This window comes from Saccharomyces paradoxus (assembly GCF_002079055.1).
Source record: "Saccharomyces paradoxus strain CBS432 chromosome XII sequence".
Taxonomy (NCBI): Eukaryota; Fungi; Ascomycota; class Saccharomycetes; order Saccharomycetales; family Saccharomycetaceae; genus Saccharomyces; species Saccharomyces paradoxus.
In genome coordinates this window covers 63,906-83,754 of record NC_047498.1, presented here as the reverse complement: position 1 = coordinate 83,754, position 19,849 = coordinate 63,906, and the positions used below count along the sequence as shown (strand labels likewise).

The window sequence follows — 19,849 nt, the reverse complement described above, 5'->3', positions numbered from 1 at the left end:
AATATGTATGATAAATATGTAAATAAATAAGTAATGAATAAATAAGTGAATAGGTGAATACTTTTTTCTAGAAATGGTGTAGAAGGTTTTAAACCATGAAACTCTCGCCACAACCGCATGTACCCTTGGAGTTTGGATTCTTGAAAACGAATTTAGAGGCCAATTTATCGTCGACCCAATCCATTTCACTTCCAATTATGCTAAACAAGGCCTTTGAGTCAATGACGATTTTGACGCCATCTTGTTCTACGACCTCATCGAATTTTCCCGGCTGGGTGATATATTGCAAATCGTAAGTTAAACCGGAACATCCACGGTTTCTAGCGCTAACTCTAATCAATTTAGGTTCCGGCTGAGCCAAAAGCGCTCTTAAATGCTTGATTGCCTTCGGACTCAGAGTGATGAGCGCCTTTCTTGGTCTTAATTTCCTCTTTCTTTTCTTAGGAGGCTCCGTGCAAGCGCAGTCATTCTTGGCTACTGCAGCGGCCATTTGCTCGTCTATGGCTTGTTTCTGCTTCTTAATGGCTTCCTCATGAGACCTGACGGTCTCACGCGAGGGGAATGCGTAACTCGACCACTTCGGGCTTTTAGAGGCCTTATTAGTCGCGCTCTGATTGGAAACTATGAATTTGAAGGGCTTGTTGCTTGACCGTTGACTATCTGGGGAAACGGCATCTGCAGCTGCGGGCGCTGTCTTCGGTATGAATCTTAATTTGAAAGGATTTACGTTGTTAATTGTGCGAGACATTGTACCGTTCGTACCGCCTCGCCAAAATCCTCCCGTTGAAAGGAATCTGCGTGCCAGCAGTACTGAATTTCTGCTCCTTCCTGAGTTTATCATTGTGTTACGTTATTATTTCGATCGTGTCGTGTTATACTATCAAACCAAAACACCCAAAATGATTCTTTGTACGAATGTAAAAACGGTAGCCAAATGAATAAATAAATAAATAAGATGAATAAAATAGTGTGAATAAATGATAGTTCTTAGTAATTCAAAATGATTTACAATCTTTGCGAAATTCCATTACCTTTCTTTGTTCTCCTACCCTTTTTCCTTTCCTTTATCAATCAAAAGCATCTCAACCTTCTTCCTTTATTCCGTTGAAATTCCCTGTCAATTTTAATCCAAAATAAAGAAGTCATTAAACGGGCATTTACCGGGTGACTGTTATCTGACCAATAAAAACTGAGGATATGACTAATCGGCTCCTATCCGAGTTTCGGCGAAGGATATGTGCAATGCCGAGAATCGGTCATGAGAAAACAATAGCTTTGAGTATTTTCTTATTAGAGAAGAATTATTAATTATTAATTAGTGTTTTATTTAGTAACTATGCGCTATACATAACAACCACATGAGAGGAGCGTTGGAGGAAAAAAACATTGAAAACAAATACAATAGAAAAAGAGGATATCACTACTCCAAGTACTCTTATGTTTGTGCATAGAAAACGGTTTTCTTTGTTCTGTAGTTGTTTTGTCTTTTTTTAGATTCTTTTAATTTTTTTTTATTTTCTTTGTATGTCAGCCTTACGCTGCACAGTGTCTATAATGCTATGTGATTATCGAGTCTTTGAGTGAGAGGGGGCAGGGAGGAGTAATAGTAATGGAAAAAAAAAAAATGCAAATATAGAAAGAACATGGGTTTCTGCTTTTCTTCTTCTCAAGCGGCGTAGGCGTACTTGGACTTCTTTCTGATAGATTCACCGTATTTTAAGAATAGTAAAGGCACAGGAATCATGGCAGCGGCAAAAAGACCTAATAACAAACCGGCCCAACCAATACCCATACCACGGAACATATATCCTGCAAACAATGGGAAGCATGCACCAAATGCAGATCTCATGAAGGTGTTTGCAGCGACGGCAGAAGCTGCCAACAGTAAGTATGATTCAATGATATAGTTTAAGCACGGTAAGAAAATACCCATCAAACCAAACCCAATGAAGGCCCCTCCCACTGTGGGGACCATCCAATGAATCTTGTGTGGATAGTAGCCCGTCCAACAGAACCATAAGATACCAATAGGGAAAATGGTACCTGCAACAACCATTGCGTACAATCTAGCTTCGGGAACTAACTTTCCCTTAGCCTGACACCTCTTCAAATAATCATTATCCATGTACCAAATGAAAGCAGCGCACACCATCATACCAATAATCAGGGCAATGTACGGCAACTCACCATTTTCAGTAAATCCGTAACCCTCTACAAACACCAGTGGGTACGCTTCCAGCAGCAAATATAGGATACCATAGACAAACGAGTTGTAAATAGTCACGAACAGTAACAGCGGTTCCACGAAAAGCATGATAATAGGTCTTGTCACAGTTTTCTGGACAATGTCCTTGATAGACAGCTCCACGTCTTCATGAGCAGCGTGAATACCCCAGTTATTACTTTGCTTTCTCATCTGCTTGGCCTTGTTAACCAAAATAGTAGGGTGATGTGTTTCGTCAAAGAACAATACAATTGCAACAAAAACGGCGGAAGCGAAACAACCTACAACGTATTCTAACCATCTCCAGGTAGTTCTTTGAGCAATGTAAGAACCCATAACAGGCGATAAAATGGGGCCCACAAAAACACCTAGAGCAAATAGGGCAATGGCTTTACCTCTGACATTAGTATCAAACATGTCGGCAAACGCGGCGGGGACGACGGCCATGGGTGCTGCGCCGATAAAACCACCAAAGAATCTACATATGAAAATAGTTTGCAGGTTCTCAGCAGTAGCAACAGCAAATTGGAAAATGGCAAATCCAAACGCAGATAAAACCAAAACACCTTTTCTACCGTACAATTCAGAAAGGGGAGCATAGACAACCGGCGAGGCGGCGAATCCAAGAACGAAAAGTGTGATACCCAGAATGGCGACAACTTCGATGACGTGGTATATCTCACAGATTTGCGGCACTGCAGAGGCAAAAATAGAAGAACACATAGCAATGGCAATACAATCCAGACATAAAACAAGACACAGCAGCACTTTCTTTTTCATGGGCCAGTTGAATGGATGTAACGGGTCGTTAGGACCATCAAAAGTGACTTCGTACAGTTCTCTGCTGGGCAATGATGGAGGGTAAGGTCTGTCACCACCCATGGGCGCACAATTGGTATAATCAACCTCTATACGGTCAGGCTCGTTAACGGACCCAGTAAGAATTTTAGTTAACCTTCTCGTGACATTAACCTCTGATTCCGCAGCAGAATTCATGGTTGTCGTTCTTTGGATCGCCAAATCTGCACCACCAGCGTTGCCCTCCGTTGCCGTAGTGTATTTGGCACCTTCACCGGTGAAATCCACAGGTTCGACGCCCGTGGTTCCCGTGGTGCCCGTCGAATGCGTATCGCTGGTTGAGCTTCTTGATGAATCTGATGGCAGCAGATGGTTTTCCTTATTGGAAATTGGAGAATGATCTGACATTGTCTCTGTCTCTGTCTACTTTTCTTTTTCTTCTTCGATTAGGAAAACACGTGACTGATAAAAGATCCGGAAAATAAAGAGTTACCAATATTTATTATATGACCTCGTTGCAAGGGTGCGAAGAACCAATTTCAGATTATTGGACTTTTTCTCTTCTAGGGACCAAGATTACTTTTCGAAAACTGCTGACTCAGAGCACACGAACAGAAAGAAACATCAAGATCAAATAAGGTACCCTTTATATATAGAACGCACTACTAGATACTATGCTCTGCACACATAAAAAAAAAAAAAAAATGACAATGTTTAACGTTAAATTTTTCTTCCTTTTTCTTTAAGGAATTCCTACGAGTGTTTCCTTTTAAAGTAAAACCCCCGATACGAAGATTTCTGTGAACCGACGGACGGAAAATCTGGAATGGCTCTACTGTGAGGCGGTTTCATAGCGACAGAGACGGAAGGGTTTCCTTTCCTTCCGCATCCGCACCCGCATCCGTTTCCGTCTTCCGTATCCGCTTCTCCTTCGGTCCATTTCGGTCCACGGAAAGTCCGCTTCGTATTCCATGGAACCAAAACGGAACGAAACCTGGCGGAAGCTAACAATCCGGTGTAGCCGGGCCGTGATGATGAGGAATTGTCGGTTCTACGAAATACTTCACCCTACGCTGAAAATACTGGCCGGAGAAAAAATACCAAATCAGACTCCTTACTTATACATTGGCTAAATAGTCCAAGCTTGGCACTATTGATATTTGTGCCTGGTTTTAAGATTGATTTTTTTAGTTCCTGCTAAAAGGTTCACCGGACAGGACCCTGGATGAAAATATTTCTTGATGAGGCATCAGCATAAATCACTAGGGGGCTGTACATGCATGGTCGTTTAAATTCGCCTACGAAGATTAGCTTTTTTGGCACTAAAACCGCTCGGGGTTAAGTGTACCCCTCCCCGGCCGTATAAAAAATGAAGGCCATGTTTTCATTTTTCACCTTTTAGTCATTACTGTTGTTATTGTTATCACTCGAATTAAATAAAAAGAAAACAAACTATTTAGAGTAAATACTAACATTCACTGTATTGCGCCTCGCTCGCCTCGAATTCATAATGGGCTTGTTTCTCTTTTCAGCCACTTGTATGAGATACTTTGAGGCTGCAGGAAATGCACCACTGTCCTCCACACCCTTGCGTGGTACTCATTAATTTGTGTTTTTTCTTCTTCGTTTAGTAACTTAGTGTTAATCAGCTTCCTGCAATATGGCACCACTGTTATGTTTTCGAATTTCAAAAAGTTACCCCTCTCAGTTGCTTTCTTGATCAACATGTCACTTTCAATTCTGATACCGTACTCACCGTCCTTATAATAGCCTGGTTCGTTGCTTATTATGTTACCCGCTCTTAAGGGGAAATTCATCAAATGTGGCCTAAAGCCGACACCCATGGGTCCCTCGTGAACGTTTAAGAAGGAACCGATACCATGACCCGTGCCGTGTTTGTAGTCTAAGCCGCGGGACCATAAGAACTGCCTAGCGATGGCGTCGATATTGAATCCGGGTGTGTTTTCGGGGAAAACCAACCTTTCAAGGGCTAGCCCACCTTTGAGCACCAGTGTGTAGTTATCCATCTCTTCCTTTGTTGGTTTTGTTAAGTGAATGGTTCTTGTTATATCAGTTGTACCCTCCAAGAACTGCGAACCGGAGTCACAAAGATATATCTTGGTAGGATCGATCATCGATGAGTTCTCCACGGGGGGTGAATAATGTATTATGGCGGCATTACTACCGGTGGAGGATATTGTTTCAAACGAATTCCCCATAAAGTTCCTTTGGGTTTTCCTAATCTCGGTTAATTTTTCCGCAGCACGATATTCATCTATCAATGCTTCGCGCCCCACTAGCTGTTGCTCCAACCATGCAAAATACTGCACTAGACATACTGCGTCTTTGACCTGTGCCTTGTGTGCATTTTTTATCTCGATGTCATTCTTGATAGATTTCAAAACATCGATGGGTGAATGAATCATTACATAGTTTTGTGCAATCATCTTTTTGTACACTACACCATTAGCATCGCCTGGGGTGTTCAAACAACGAACCATTTGCCATGATGCGCCATCAGGAATCGAAAATTTGTGTCCCGCAGAAGAGGCCTGTGCAGTGACCTTCGTTAAATGTTGCCATATCTGTTCGTAAGGCCTGACTTCAATACCGTTTACCTTGAAATATTCCGATATGTCATCATTGAAGGGGTTATTGGAGAAAAGAATAGTCTCGTCTTTGTTAATGGCCAAGTAGGAGAAAAAAACTGGATTATAATCGATATCGGATCCACGCAAGTTTAACAACCAACAAATTTCATCCAACGCAACGATTATAAAAGTATTAGTACCGGTTGTTGCAGAGGAAGAATTATTATTTAGCTTTGACAGTAACTTTTCTTTCTTGTCTTTGAACTCTTCACCGTGGAACTCGTATTTTAACAATAATAAGTCGTTACAAGGCCTTTCCGGTAGAGTTTCAAAATCAGGCCATATACTATCAACTAAATTTTCCTCCACGGGGACAAGCTTCACTTTACCCTTTGCGTCATATTTAGTGTCAATCATTTTACTAAATGAAACATAATCGTTGAAAGTGATAAGCTTTGGGTCAATACCTATCTTCAATACCATTCCCTCTTTGTTGCCAAGTCCCTTGGCCATCTCCAATGCTTCTCTGACACACCATTCTTGCCAAGTGATCGGGTCTTCGTTTTGTCTCAAAAGCGTCCAATTATAATCCAGTTCTTGCCTAGCTTGGTTGAAATATCTACCATCGGTACTCAAAATGGACTTCCCATCGGGATGATCATCGTTGAAATTTAACAAATCTCTGGTGATACAGGCCACACCAGCTGATCCAGAAAACCCTGAAATGAAGGCGCGCCTTTGATCTCGTAATGATACATATTCCGACTGATGTTCATCGCAACTGGGTACAATATAACAACACAAATCGTGTTTCTTCATTTCTTGGCGCAACTTCAACAATCTATCAGTAGTGTTCACTTCCCTATTAACAGCGCATAGAGAGTCACATGAGTAAACCGACCCGTTTCCAGCACTGCTGCCTCCGCCAGCACCCTTCAATTCATTGATAAGCATGCTGGACGACCTCCTTGAATTTTCCAGCTGTCTCAGAAACAGAGAGGCTCTACGACCCTGCCTAGATAGTAAACCTGGAGAACATGTACAATCTGCACATGGTCTGAACGGCCTGGGACTGTGTGGCGTCGATGTTGTTCTCATTCGCATGCCAGATACATGGGAAATCGAGTGAGCCCTGCCGTCACTGGTGGATGGTTTCGAAGTCATATGAAGAATGTATATGTAATTATTGGTCTCGCTCTATTGAGATCTCCGTTTTTTTTATTGTTTTTTTTTTAGCTATGCAGTCTTTTCGCCAGTGCTTCTTGCCTTTCCTGTATTTGTAAATACTGCACCTACTAAGACTAAACTGACTCAGTTTTTGTATGTCGCTTTCTTCTTGTTCCATCCCTCAATCGAAGAATTTCTGAAAAAAGAAAACGTAGAAGAAAATTCGGCAAAATGGGGTGCGATTTTCAGGGGTGACCCGGGATCGTGAACGGGTAATCCATAAATCATTAAATCAGAACAAAATAAGCTATGCTCTGGCGGCTAAAAGATAACACTCATACTCATAAGGATGGTTCCTCTACCATATTTGAAGATTTTAACCGTTCTTTAAAAAGTAAAAAGAATTATACGCTTACTCTTTGTGAAGGCTACAAACGCATCTAGATGGCCTTGTTGTTAGTCATGAAGGTTGACAAGTACGCGGCTCAACAGTGTTTCGTGGCAGATAACCTTTGACCACCTATTGACATTTTTGAGAAGAGGGGTTTCAAAAACGGTTTGAGGCATAAGCAGAAGCTCACCGTACCAGTGGGCATTTCTCTTAGCTGGTGTTACACCTATTGGGTTGAGAGTCCTTTTTTACATGCAGAACAGTTTTATTTAGCCGCCGATGCATCAAGATAGGTTTGAGGTATTTATTGTTTAAACAAAGTTCTGCATATTAGGTCACTGAAAAATCTCTAGACGCATATCATATTTTTTTTATTTGAGAAAATTGGGGAAACGTGTTCATCTGCCTGTGGCTCGTATTCTTACTATCATAAATATGATGTTACTCCAACGCGGGTTTTCTACAATCCATTTAAAGAAGAAAAGACATTTCAGAGAGTTTTCTTTGCTGTGACCTCAGATTCAAGAAAAAATGAGCCAGCCTACGACATATGCTTTCAACCCCCTTTGTTGTTGGAGTTCTTGGTACTACAGGAAAGTTCTGTGAAGCTGTTGTCATTCTATCCTTTGCTTCTATTACAGGGTAATCGCGCACATTATGCAAGCGCGATGACCAGCAAAGTACTTTCTTTTTTCCACTAAAACATTTGGTCGCCCACCGGAAAAAAACAACAAATAAATGCGTAGGATCAAATTTAGGAATAGTAGCAGATGTTTTAAGGGCAACGCCAAATCATCAAAGAACGGGGGAAAACTCAATAAAGTAAAAGGAAAAGAAGCTCCCATAATATGGATGAAAAGACAATTAAAAAGTCGATACTTTCATCTTCCAATGATGAAAAAATAATATACAAATCGCGAATAAAGAAATTTCAGAAAAATCATAAATTTTATATTATTCTATTGATCTTTATTGCAATCTTACAGTTCATATCAATAGCCTTTTTCACTCGGGGGTTCTTGCTGTCAAGGCATGTTCTTGATAACATTTCCTCACAAAATGAGACAAGTAACTTGCCTCCTAGGTTCAACAAGGCGGTGGTATTGGTTATTGACGCTTTGAGATTTGATTTTGCCATTCCTGTAAACGAATCCAATTCAAACCACAACTTGAACTACCACAATAATATCCTATCATTGTATGATTCTTTTGCAAACCATGAGGATGCATCTTCTTTATTGTTAAAATTCATTGCGGACCCGCCAACCACCACTTTACAAAGACTTAAGGGTCTCACAACAGGTTCCTTACCGACTTTCATTGATGCAGGTTCTAACTTTGATGGAACAGTAATCGAAGAAGATAATTTGCTCAAACAGCTCCATTTGGCAAATAAGACTGTCAAGTTTGCAGGAGATGATACATGGATGGCCCTATTCCATCCGTTCCTTTCCAATGATAGTTTCCCATTAGAATCTCTTAATGTATGGGATTTAGACACTGTTGATAATGGTGTCATGGATTACTTCCATGATCATTTACAACAGGACAAGGAATGGGATGTAATGATTGGACACATGTTAGGTATTGACCATGTGGGCCACAAGTATGGTCCCGATCATTTTACTATGAGGGAAAAACAAATTCAAGTAGATCAATTTATCGATTGGATACTAAAATCGATCGATGACGATACCTTATTGGTTATTTTGGGTGATCATGGGATGGATCATACAGGGAATCACGGTGGCGACTCCATCGATGAGCTGGAAAGCACTTTATTTCTTTATTCAAAGAAGCCAGACATGTGGAGGCTTAAAGATGCTTCGAATTATAACATTAATAATTTGGGACACGATTACCGTTCAGTGAGACAAATTGATTTGGTGTCTAGTTTGTCTTTATTGCTGGGGCAACCTGTCCCATTTAATAATCTAGGATGGCCGATTGACGAGATAGCAAGAAACGATAGAGAATGGTCTCAATTTGTCAACTCAGCGATAAGCCAATTACGACTATATAAGGACACGATGCAGATCCACCACGGTAATGACGAAATATTGGAGCCGTTAGCGGAAAATATATCGAACACTCCCCCAACAAGCAATCCTGGAAAATTTGTTGAACTAGGTCATGAATACCAGAAGGTCTTTTTACAGACCTGTGAGGAATTATGGGCCAAATTCGATTATTATTCCATTGCCACCGGTATAATCTTGCTGACTGCCTCATTGATCCTGTTGATATCCATTACGAAGTTAATTCCCTCCATTGTCGTGAATCAAATGGTTCCTGAATTTGTCCCGGGAATTATCATAATGGTCTTAGTTACAAACTTATGTTTCCATGGCATCTTCTACGTTTACCAACAACCAAGTTTTGTAGATCAATTCTGGGGTACCCTGTTAGCAACTGCTATTGGCATCATTATTGGTTGTTATATCACAATTTTTGATAGGTACAACTTTATTTGGATTTTTATGAGACTAGGTGAGACATTAGCTGATTATTGGTCAAGAATTGCTGTTATGTTTATGGTTATACATGCTTTGCTTTTCACTTCCAATTCATTTACTATTTGGGAAGATAGAATTGTGGCCTTCCTTCTATCTACTTTTGGTATGTTGACGTTGTATGAATTCGTCTTCCTACCAAAAAGGCAATCCACCACCGCATTATTAACCGCAACTATCAGTGAAAAGGAAGGAACCACTTCAGGGGTGAACTCTTCGACGGCGAATTCAAATTACTTACCATTAACAAGATTTGCAAGATTATTAGGTGGTTACCATTCCGCAGTCTTAATCATTTTTACCAGGTTAGCTTCTATGATTACCATTTGTAGAGAGGAACAAGGTGAATATTGCATTCCAACATTTAATAATCAAAATAATTCCGCGTGGTGGGTTTTAGGTCTCTGTTTCCTAATGATTTTCATACTACCTGCATGCATCACAGGTTATTACAATCTAACGTCGTCTTACCAAGCTGCAGCACCAATTTGGATAAACGTTTTCCTGAAGGGCATCCTTGGTTTGAATTTCGTTTATTGGTCATTGACTTCATTAGAAAATAACAGTGCGGTAATAGCAATACCATTTTTAAGGGACGTCACTATTTTCAAATTTACGTTGGCTAGAATCATCGCCGGATTCTCATTGATCGCTTCCAATGTTGGCTGGCTAATGGGACCACTTTGTATTAAATTGAACATCCACAATACCGATGTCAAGTCTCATGAAGCAACGATTTTGGGCTATACTAATATTTATGGTTCAGAGTTTTTCCTTTTAGTCATAAACGTTCTAATGAGTATCTTGCTATTCAATAAACCCCTAGCTCAATTGTCATACTTCCTCATGTGTAACCAACTGCTATCAATTTTAGAAATCATTGATCTCTTAAAATTAAAGGAAAACATAATTGGCCCAATTGCACTGGGACTCTTATCTTACCAACACTTTTTCACCACGGGTCATCAAGCCACAATTCCATCGGTGCAATGGGATATTGGGTTTTTACTGTCTGAAAAAATAACGTTCCCTTTCACTCATATAGCGATCATCCTAAACACATTTGGGCCTCATATCCTCGTCTCCTTATCTGTAGCATTACTGACACTGTGGTCACAGCCTCCAGATGTCTTGAAGCCACAGACACTTTTAGGAAGAATCGTTTCAAACTGCGGTATATTACTCACTTACAACACTATTCTATGTTTAAGTTCCTTTATTTGGGTCACCCACTTCCGTAGGCATTTGATGGTTTGGAAAATCTTTTGCCCAAGATTTATCTTTGCCTCTTTAAGTTTAATAGTCACTCAAGTGGTGGTCACTTTTGGTACCATTGCATTTGCTAGTGGGAGATTGATTAAGCATATCAATGACATTTTTTGGAAATGACGAATCTCTCACTTTTTACTCTCTACTCACAAATATACTATATATATATATCTACGTGTAACTTTGATACAAACAAGTCATACTTTCTGATATTGCAAAAGCCCAAAAGCAAAAACATCCCTTTTCGACAGCTTTATTCTTTTAGTGTCGTGCATTTTCCCATCATTTTCTTGTAATTTTTATATTATATTTTTCTCCAAGATTTCCCTTTTCGCTTGTAAATGCTTCTTTTTCCACAAAGGTGAAAAACAAAAACAAATTAAAAGCAATAAAAAGTCATTGTTTACATAACTGACCTCTTGATGGCTTAAAACTTTTGAAGCGCTGTTCAAAAGGCTACAGAGATTAAATCTGCACAATCGTTCATAAAGGAAGACTGCAGTAAAAATACGATTAAGACATGGATAACTTAAGAATTTACAGTACAGTGATCACAACTGCTTTTTTACAAGTTCCACATTTGTATACGACAAACAGATTATGGAAGCCCATAGAAGCACCATTTTTGATTCAATTTCTTCAAAAAAGGGGAAGCTCCGAAGAAATTATAAACACAAAAGTAATCTGCCGCATGGATCCATCATGGGTCAATCTAAATGCTTCATTCATTAGAGATGACATGATCTCGATAAAAGCTACCGCGAATGATATGGAACTCGATACCATCTGGGGAATTTCTCTGCCCTTACCTATGCACGCAAATGATATAACGGTTGAATTGGAAAGGATGAAACGTATACTATTAGACTTAAGTGAAAAATTCGATTTGGAACTAACCATTACCAAAGAACCAGCTTACTTCACAGCAGAGCCAACTAGCGAGGACAATGAACTATGTATTTACTTGCATGCACTAGGATTTCGGTCTAATTTAATGGAATGCGAACCCCAGTTATTGGCATTTGTAGATTTAATAAAGAAGAACGGTATGACTTTACCTCCACAACACTACATTGTCGAACCTATGGAATTGAATTCATACTCTGTGCTCCCCTTATATATGGGTGTAGATATGGAAAACTTCAAAAATATATCCAGAGCTTTCAAAACCAACATTTACGCACCTTCCCTTTTAACGCTGTCTAGGAACTTCAAGGCAAATCCACAAATTTTTTTCTCAAGTGCTGTCCATTCATTAAGTTTACTAGCTAAGAAAACACTATATGAGTCCATAGACCTAGATTCAAAGAGTTTTTTTTATCGTCGATTGACCAATATCACCCCAGGAAAACTACTGTTCATACAAAAATACTATCAACAAAAGGTAAACCAATTAATTTTGAAATACCAATCGCTCATTAGGGTTACCGATGAATACATTGAATTTCAATCGATTTCGACGAATCTATTGGAAATGGTCATTAAAAATTTCACTATTCAAGTGTTACATGAGATTGTAGAAGTGCAAATTTCACTTAATGAAAACTGCGAAATGTCTCCGGAGTTAATAATCGAGAGCCTTTTCGGGGACACTGAAAACCAAATTGTATTAATCACTCCCAAAAAAGATTCATTTAGCCAATTAATTGTAGTCGGTAACCAATTCTCTACGGATGAGGCTTCTGATACGTCCATATTGCACTACCTATCTGATTTTATTACGGGCTCAAACCAAGTAATTAATCCAAACTTAAGACAGATAAAAGCCATTTTTGAGATACATCCAGACTTTGAAGACTTTATATCAGGCAAAAAAAACGGTAAATTAACACGTATAATGGAACTATCTCCTTGTTTGATTCAGTTGGAAATGGAAGAAGAGGATGATAATCTTTATCTGAATTTGGTTAGTGATTCTTTCTCTGATTTCAAAGAATCGTTTAAAAATGTAATAAATGAATTTCCTGCCGAAGAATCATTCTTCATTCCAGAAGTTTGCCACAGACCAATTATAGGTACTGGTGGTTCCTTAATTCAAGCCACAATGAGAAAGCACAACGTCTTTATTCAGTTTTCCAATAGTTTCAATCTTCCACAAAATAAGATTTCTATGATCAGGTATGACAATGTAATAATCAGGTGTCCCAGGAAAAACAAAGCTAATATATGTCTAGCGAAGAAGGATTTGAAACAAATTGTTCAAGAATATGATAATTTACAATCGAAGACGCTCATTAAATTTTCTAATGGACAATATAGACATATCTTGCATGTCAATGGCCAAAAGAATATCATAGGACAAATTGAAAAGAATGAGAATGTTTACATAATGATACCGTTAAAAGAGCCCTTGGGAGGAATGTCGCAATTGAGTATACAAGGTAATGACGAGAATACGCCAAGAGCCGCTAGTGAATTGGTTAATGGTGCCTTCGGTTATGAATATGAGTTCAAGATAGATCAAGAGATAGATCCTCATAAGGAATACGAATTTTATAATTTAATTGTTGTTCCATTTTTGCAAATTTTGAATATAGTTGTAACCTTCGAGAAAGACCTTATTACCTTTACTTTTGAAAAGGATACCAATGAGAACACTCTATCAAAAGCAATTGAATTGTTGTCTGATTATTTGGGAACACAAAAGACGAAAATAATATTCAAAAAGCTGATTAAAAAATTTGTTCTAGGATCTGCTACCAATAAGGCTAACACCAACAATAACAATGCTAATGGCCGTTTTAAATCAATATATAATACCAAAAGTCGTACAACCATCGATAACAATAACTCATCAGGAGTTTCATCGCAACGCCACAAAATGCCTGTTGGGACGGTAGGAGGAGCTCAAGCCATTAAAGGATACGTTCCAAACACTTACTACAACGGATATGGATATGGATACGGATATGGATATGAGTACGATTATAATTATGCCAACTCTAACCAAATCCAAACCAACCATAGGCATAAATACCAAAATGGCAGAAAATGAGAAGAAAAAAGTAGTGGTATTGTTACGTTTATGCAATTTTTTCGATGGGTATGCATACAACAGAAAAATGGCATTAGGCGTATCCGCATCTGTTTACATTATTTGATTGATATTTACCATACATACTAAAACGTCCCGCTTTTATTACGATACTTACCTTTATAACCTTGTACCCAATGTCTCGTTGAGATATATCAATGTTGTATCGAAGTCACTAAATACTTTGAAAAGCGGAATCTTTTTCTTGTCGCTTTTATTTAGTTTAGTTAGCGGACTAGAGGTGGTTTTCAAATGAGAGAATTTGACATCAAGCTCATCATGGCCTATTCCTCTCTGCAAAATTGATCTATACTTTTCATATTGCGTAGTTAGGAGATTCTTTAAAATTTGCCTGCAATATGTGTTGTCTCTTGCAATGTCCCACTTTTGTACTTTTGTCTCGGGCAAGTATGAACAGCCTTTCAGAACAAATTCCAAGGTTCTTTGCATCTCAGTCACGGGAAGCACCTTGTCACTACATTTTGTGTTGCTCAGAAGCTCAAGCTTGGTTTTTGACCTCAAGGCATCAGGATTGAATACCAGGTACCGTTTAAGTTCGTAGTTTTCTTTAATAAACTTATATCGAAGATAATCCCCATAAGTCTCTTTAACCATTTTTACATTCGATACGAAAGGCTTCAGTCTCATAAATCGGCGGTAAAATAGCTTAACGACTGTGCTCCTTCTCTCAGGTAAGTCTGCATCGAGCTTTTCAAAAGTTGCAGGAAGTTTGTATTTAGAATGCGATTTAATAAGAGTATATTCTGACGTTATAATTGCTTTTGCTGTCGTTATTGTAACAGATGGCTTACCCATTGTGTTATCCACTTATCTGCTGTTAACAGCCATAAATATGATGCTGGAGGCTATTCTCATAAGCTTGCTCCATATATGGTTGTCATGGCAAACTTCGATGTTCGTCGTGAGTGACTGCTATTTCCAAAATTTTTCATTCAGCTCATCGCATATTTTGGAAAGTTGAACAATGATTATCAACCGATATCTGAATAATCAATGAGATAGCGTGAATAGAAGATCACTAGGGCCCATAATAATCGCATGGTGGGAAGGCTGGAACAATGGTTAAAGTAAAGTCTAAAAAGAACTCATTAACGAGTTCACTAGATAACAAGATCGTTGATCTAATCTATCGTCTCCTGGAGGAAAAAACTTTGGACAGAAAAAGATCCCTGAGACAGGAACCTCAAGGAGAAGATAGCGAAAGCAACGAGGGCAAAGAAGATGAGGATGTATTTGAATCGATGTTTTTCGCTAAAGATTTAACAGCAGGCGAAATTTTTACTTTTTGTTTAACTAAAGATTTATCGCTCCAAAGAGTTAAGAAAGTTGTCTTACAAAAGACAATTGAACGTATGCTGAAAGACGTTATTGAATCAGAGTTGGAAGAATTTGGGTCTTACCCAGGATACAACAAGGAAGAGGAAGATAAAGCAAGTTTAGAAGAAGAAATAGCTAAGAAAAACATGATGATTGACCAAGACACAAATGAGATGAATAAACGCATAACTAGCATGTGGTCCAAATCAGGATCTGCTTCGGAGCCTATAGTAGATACTGATGACCCTAAGACGGAAGAAGTAAAAAAATCTAAAAAAAGATCCAAAGAAGGTACATGTAAGGTAAAACGTCAAAAAGTCAAGGAAGATAGATCTCCACCCAATTCGTCTTTGAAATCCCTAGGTGGTATGGATGATGTCGTTGCGCAACTTATGGAGCTTATAGGTCTACCCATTCTTCATCCGGAGATATTTTTATCCACAGGTGTCGAACCGCCTAGAGGTGTTTTGCTCCACGGTCCACCTGGTTGCGGTAAGACATCGATTGCTAATGCATTGGCTGGAGAATTACAAGTACCGTTCATATCTATTTCTGCACCTTCGGTTGTCAGTGGTATGTCTGGGGAAAGCGAAAAAAAGATTAGGGATTTGTTTGATGAAGCGAAAAGCTTGGCACCATGTCTTGTTTTCTTTGATGAAATAGATGCCATTACACCAAAACGTGATGGTGGCGCTCAAAGAGAAATGGAGAGAAGAATAGTTGCTCAATTATTGACCTCAATGGATGAACTAACGATGGAAAAGACAAATGGAAAACCTGTTATTATTATAGGTGCCACAAATAGACCCGACTCTTTGGACGCAGCGTTAAGAAGAGCAGGTAGATTTGATAGAGAAATATGCCTAAATGTTCCTAACGAAGTATCAAGGTTACATATTTTAAAGAAGATGTCTGATAACCTAAAAATTGATGGTACCATTGATTTTGCCAAGTTGGCAAAATTGACCCCTGGGTTCGTCGGCGCTGATTTAAAGGCCTTAGTTACTGCTGCCGGTACATGTGCCATTAAAAGAATTTTTCAAACCTATGCTGACATACGATCCACACCAAGTGCAACAGCGTACGCTTCAGAAGATAAGATGGAAATTGATGAAGCCGCTAACGGAGATGAATCTAGCCTGAAGAACACTGCAAACATGATCGACCCGTTACCTCTATCCGTAGTCCAACAGTTTATCCGTAACTATCCCGAACCTTTATCAGGAGAGCAGCTATCATTATTATCCATTAAGTATGAAGACTTTTTGAAAGCTTTACCAACAATTCAACCAACAGCAAAGAGAGAAGGGTTTGCTACAGTTCCAGATGTTACTTGGGCAAATGTGGGTGCATTGCAAAGAGTCAGGCTTGAACTAAATATGGCTATTGTTCAACCTATCAAGAGACCAGAGCTTTATGAAAAAGTGGGGATTAGCGCCCCTGGTGGTGTTTTGTTGTGGGGGCCACCAGGTTGTGGTAAAACTTTACTAGCTAAAGCCGTTGCCAATGAATCTCGTGCAAATTTCATATCAATCAAAGGTCCCGAATTGTTAAACAAATACGTTGGTGAATCAGAAAGATCCATCAGGCAAGTTTTTACTAGAGCAAGGGCGTCTGTACCGTGTGTTATCTTTTTTGATGAACTGGACGCTCTGGTGCCAAGAAGAGACACTTCATTATCCGAATCTTCTTCAAGAGTTGTCAACACTTTGTTAACTGAATTAGATGGGTTGAATGATAGGAGGGGTATTTTTGTGATTGGCGCCACTAATAGGCCTGATATGATAGATCCTGCTATGCTAAGACCCGGAAGGTTGGATAAAACTTTATTTATTGAGTTGCCTAATACGGAAGAGAAACTAGATATTATCAAGACTTTGACCAAATCGCACGGGACACCACTGGGTAGTGACGTTGATTTTGAAGAAATTATTAGAAATGAAAAGTGTAACAACTTTTCAGGCGCTGACTTGGCCGCTTTGGTTAGGGAGAGTTCAGTCTTAGCTCTAAAAAGAAAATTTTTTCAGAGCGAAGAAATACAATCCGTCCTTGATAATGATTTAGACAAGGAATTTGAAGACTTATCGGTAGGCGTATCTGGTGAAGAAATTATCGTGTCCATGTCTGACTTCCGAAATGCATTAAGGAAGATTAAACCCTCTGTGAGCGATAAAGATAGACTGAAGTACGATAGATTAAATAAGAAAATGGGTTTAACGGAGGAGATGAAGGATGCGGAAGAAATAAAACAATAAATATATAAATTTTTGTTGATAAAGTTCCCAGATGTTAATATAACTAAGATATTGAAGGAATATAAGTGTACATAATAAATATATATAAAACTATGCATGATTTTTGTGTCTCCTCTATCTCTGCTACCATTAGCAAATGTACGGTGAAATTTTCTTTCTATCTCTTCATGAACTGCCCACGTCTCAAAACATTCTTACGGACTTTCCACACATGCTCCAATTTTTTCCTTCTTTCAAAAGTTGCAAACGGTATTTGTATACTAGCATCCCATGTTATTGTGCGGGGGGATGGAAGCAAATCACAAAAAGGTGTTTCTGTCTTATTTCTTACTATTATCCACTGAACATCATCGGGCTGTTTATCTAAAAGTTGAGTATGACAAGGAGGTACATAAATGTTCATTATTTGCTTGGACGTGTCAATCGAGTGTATTAGTCCCAGCGTTATGAAATTCTTAGGAGAAGGAGTGAACGATTGTAAGATGGGAAAGGTATTCATATTTTTTACCTCCAGTAAGCGTTCTCCAGAATATGTATGTATCGCAATTACAGTACCTTCCAATGCAGACCTAATATCTTGAGGATTCAGATTTTGAAATTCCATAGGGAATTGAATGCCTTGAATACCGTCTTTACCTTCACCATATGAAATTTGCAAAGGTGCAGATTTTAAAAGAGGGGAAAAATCATAATCAAATTGAGTCATTTTATGGAACAATGCCAATATTTTGAACGTTCTAAGTTGTGATGCATGGAACCTAGTAGATAAGGCGTGGTTCAGACTATGGGCCGGAACACGGACAACTTCAGGTACATATGTGTCTCGTAGTGATGTGGAGAAACTCTGCGGAATAGTTAGTTCATCCAAGTGTCTTTTTGAGTTTGCTGTTTCCAGGAACAACATGTGAGTGGGCTTGTATTTTCTTATAATATGATTCAAAATTTGCATCCCGAATCCCTTTATCCACCCAGGTAAATTAAGTAATGACGTCCCGAAGAAAGCCTGTTCTTCCAAATAGTCTATAAGTTTATCGGCACAATTTAGGTATGACGTAGGTTCGTCTTGCGGAGAAGAGGAGCCAGTGTAGAACTGTAATAAGGTTTGAAAATTCGAACCTTGGCAAAGGTGTTGTCCCAGGGTAATAGGGCTAGAAAGGATCTTATTCAGAGATACTGAATCAGGCAATGAGTATTCAGGCTGACCAGGATCTAAATCCAGATATACTAATTCTTCCTGGCTCGTAGTAGAATCTCGTATATCTTGCGTAAATTTTTCTAATAAAAGTCTCAAGAACGTAGACTTACCAGAGTTTTTACCACCAATCACCATGACTCTTGTATCATACGCAGCATTCTTATGACTCAAATATAACTTTTCTAGAGGAGTTGACCAATATCCTGGCACCGATAAAGATTGAATTCGATCTGACTCATGTAACAAATGATACGTTGCACCTGCGTTTAATGGAAAATAAGGTTCTTTAGGCTTCCATAGGTAATTAACATCGCGATATAAATGGCCTGCTTCTAACAGGCCCGTATGATTAGAATTGAAAACGCGAAGAACACATGGGAATGATTTGAGTTCGTCATCTCCAATTTTAAACCTATTGTTTCTCGGCATAAAAATAGTGTCTTGCCAACCTGCAAAGTGCGAAAAATCTATGGTAGGTATGGACTGAGATAATGGGTGCCAGAAGGTTAAAATTTCTCTCGAAGCATTATAGTGTACATTGTTGTAGATAATACCTCCTTTTACTACTTGTAAACGAAAAACACCAGACAAATGTAACTTCTGTTTTTCTTTCAGTCTCACAAACATAGTTTCATCTTCATCTCCTGTATACAATATATTATTGATCAATTCAGCATCCAGCCCGTTCAAGTCATCGACCTCGTCGTCCTCATATTCTTCACTATTGAGAACCACGGTTGCACTTTTTGAAGACGGAATTGACGGAGATCCCACGTTAAAAGTACTGCTAGAGTCTGAGTCTGAGTCTGAATCCTTGGTATATTGAGGTAGATCTTGTTTGGAATCTGTCACCATAATGGTAGAATATGATTGCAGTAATTACCTTCTTTCTCTGTCAAATTAAACTGCAGTATTATCTTATTTGGAAAGTTTCAAAAAAGTATACCTATACTATATACACGGCTAGCATGAATTAGAACAACTCTCTTATACGATCTGGGCCTTACTACCAAAGCACTCGATGACTTGACGTGAATAAATTTCATGTTGATAAATCTCATTCTTTTTCGGGTA

General features: G+C 38.9%; 8 protein-coding genes across 8 annotated transcripts; 3 read left to right on the top strand and 5 right to left on the bottom strand.

The window, feature by feature from the left end:
- Positions 1-88: 88 nt before the first annotated feature.
- Positions 89-841, bottom strand: ISA1 (Fe-binding Fe/S cluster assembly protein ISA1; the record flags this gene model as incomplete). Its single annotated transcript, XM_033911862.1, has 1 exon — positions 89-841. The coding sequence occupies one exon, from the start codon at positions 839-841 to the stop codon at positions 89-91; it is 753 nt and encodes a 250-aa protein (XP_033767753.1).
- An 825-nt stretch (positions 842-1,666) lies between these two features.
- TPO1 (polyamine transporter TPO1) lies at positions 1,667-3,430 on the bottom strand (the record flags this gene model as incomplete). Its single annotated transcript, XM_033911861.1, has 1 exon — positions 1,667-3,430. One exon carries the CDS (start codon positions 3,428-3,430, stop codon positions 1,667-1,669), a length of 1,764 nt encoding a protein of 587 aa, XP_033767752.1.
- Positions 3,431-4,527: 1,097 nt separating this feature from the next.
- On the bottom strand, positions 4,528-6,777 carry FRA1 (aminopeptidase P; the record flags this gene model as incomplete). The annotated part of the gene is made up of 1 exon (XM_033911860.1): positions 4,528-6,777. The coding sequence occupies one exon, from the start codon at positions 6,775-6,777 to the stop codon at positions 4,528-4,530; it is 2,250 nt and encodes a 749-aa protein (XP_033767751.1).
- A 1,242-nt stretch (positions 6,778-8,019) lies between these two features.
- On the top strand, positions 8,020-11,073 carry GPI13 (mannose-ethanolamine phosphotransferase GPI13; the record flags this gene model as incomplete). Its single annotated transcript, XM_033911859.1, has 1 exon — positions 8,020-11,073. One exon carries the CDS (start codon positions 8,020-8,022, stop codon positions 11,071-11,073), a length of 3,054 nt encoding a protein of 1,017 aa, XP_033767750.1.
- A 400-nt stretch (positions 11,074-11,473) lies between these two features.
- SPAR_L00280 (uncharacterized protein) lies at positions 11,474-13,948 on the top strand (the record flags this gene model as incomplete). The annotated part of the gene is made up of 1 exon (XM_033911858.1): positions 11,474-13,948. The coding sequence occupies one exon, from the start codon at positions 11,474-11,476 to the stop codon at positions 13,946-13,948; it is 2,475 nt and encodes an 824-aa protein (XP_033767749.1).
- Positions 13,949-14,107: 159 nt separating this feature from the next.
- On the bottom strand, positions 14,108-14,803 carry IRC19 (Irc19p; the record flags this gene model as incomplete). The annotated part of the gene is made up of 1 exon (XM_033911857.1): positions 14,108-14,803. The coding sequence occupies one exon, from the start codon at positions 14,801-14,803 to the stop codon at positions 14,108-14,110; it is 696 nt and encodes a 231-aa protein (XP_033767748.1).
- A 263-nt stretch (positions 14,804-15,066) lies between these two features.
- On the top strand, positions 15,067-17,580 carry RIX7 (putative AAA family ATPase RIX7; the record flags this gene model as incomplete). Its single annotated transcript, XM_033911856.1, has 1 exon — positions 15,067-17,580. One exon carries the CDS (start codon positions 15,067-15,069, stop codon positions 17,578-17,580), a length of 2,514 nt encoding a protein of 837 aa, XP_033767747.1.
- A 157-nt stretch (positions 17,581-17,737) lies between these two features.
- GRC3 (polynucleotide 5'-hydroxyl-kinase) lies at positions 17,738-19,630 on the bottom strand (the record flags this gene model as incomplete). Its single annotated transcript, XM_033911855.1, has 1 exon — positions 17,738-19,630. The coding sequence occupies one exon, from the start codon at positions 19,628-19,630 to the stop codon at positions 17,738-17,740; it is 1,893 nt and encodes a 630-aa protein (XP_033767746.1).
- Positions 19,631-19,849: the final 219 nt, after the last annotated feature.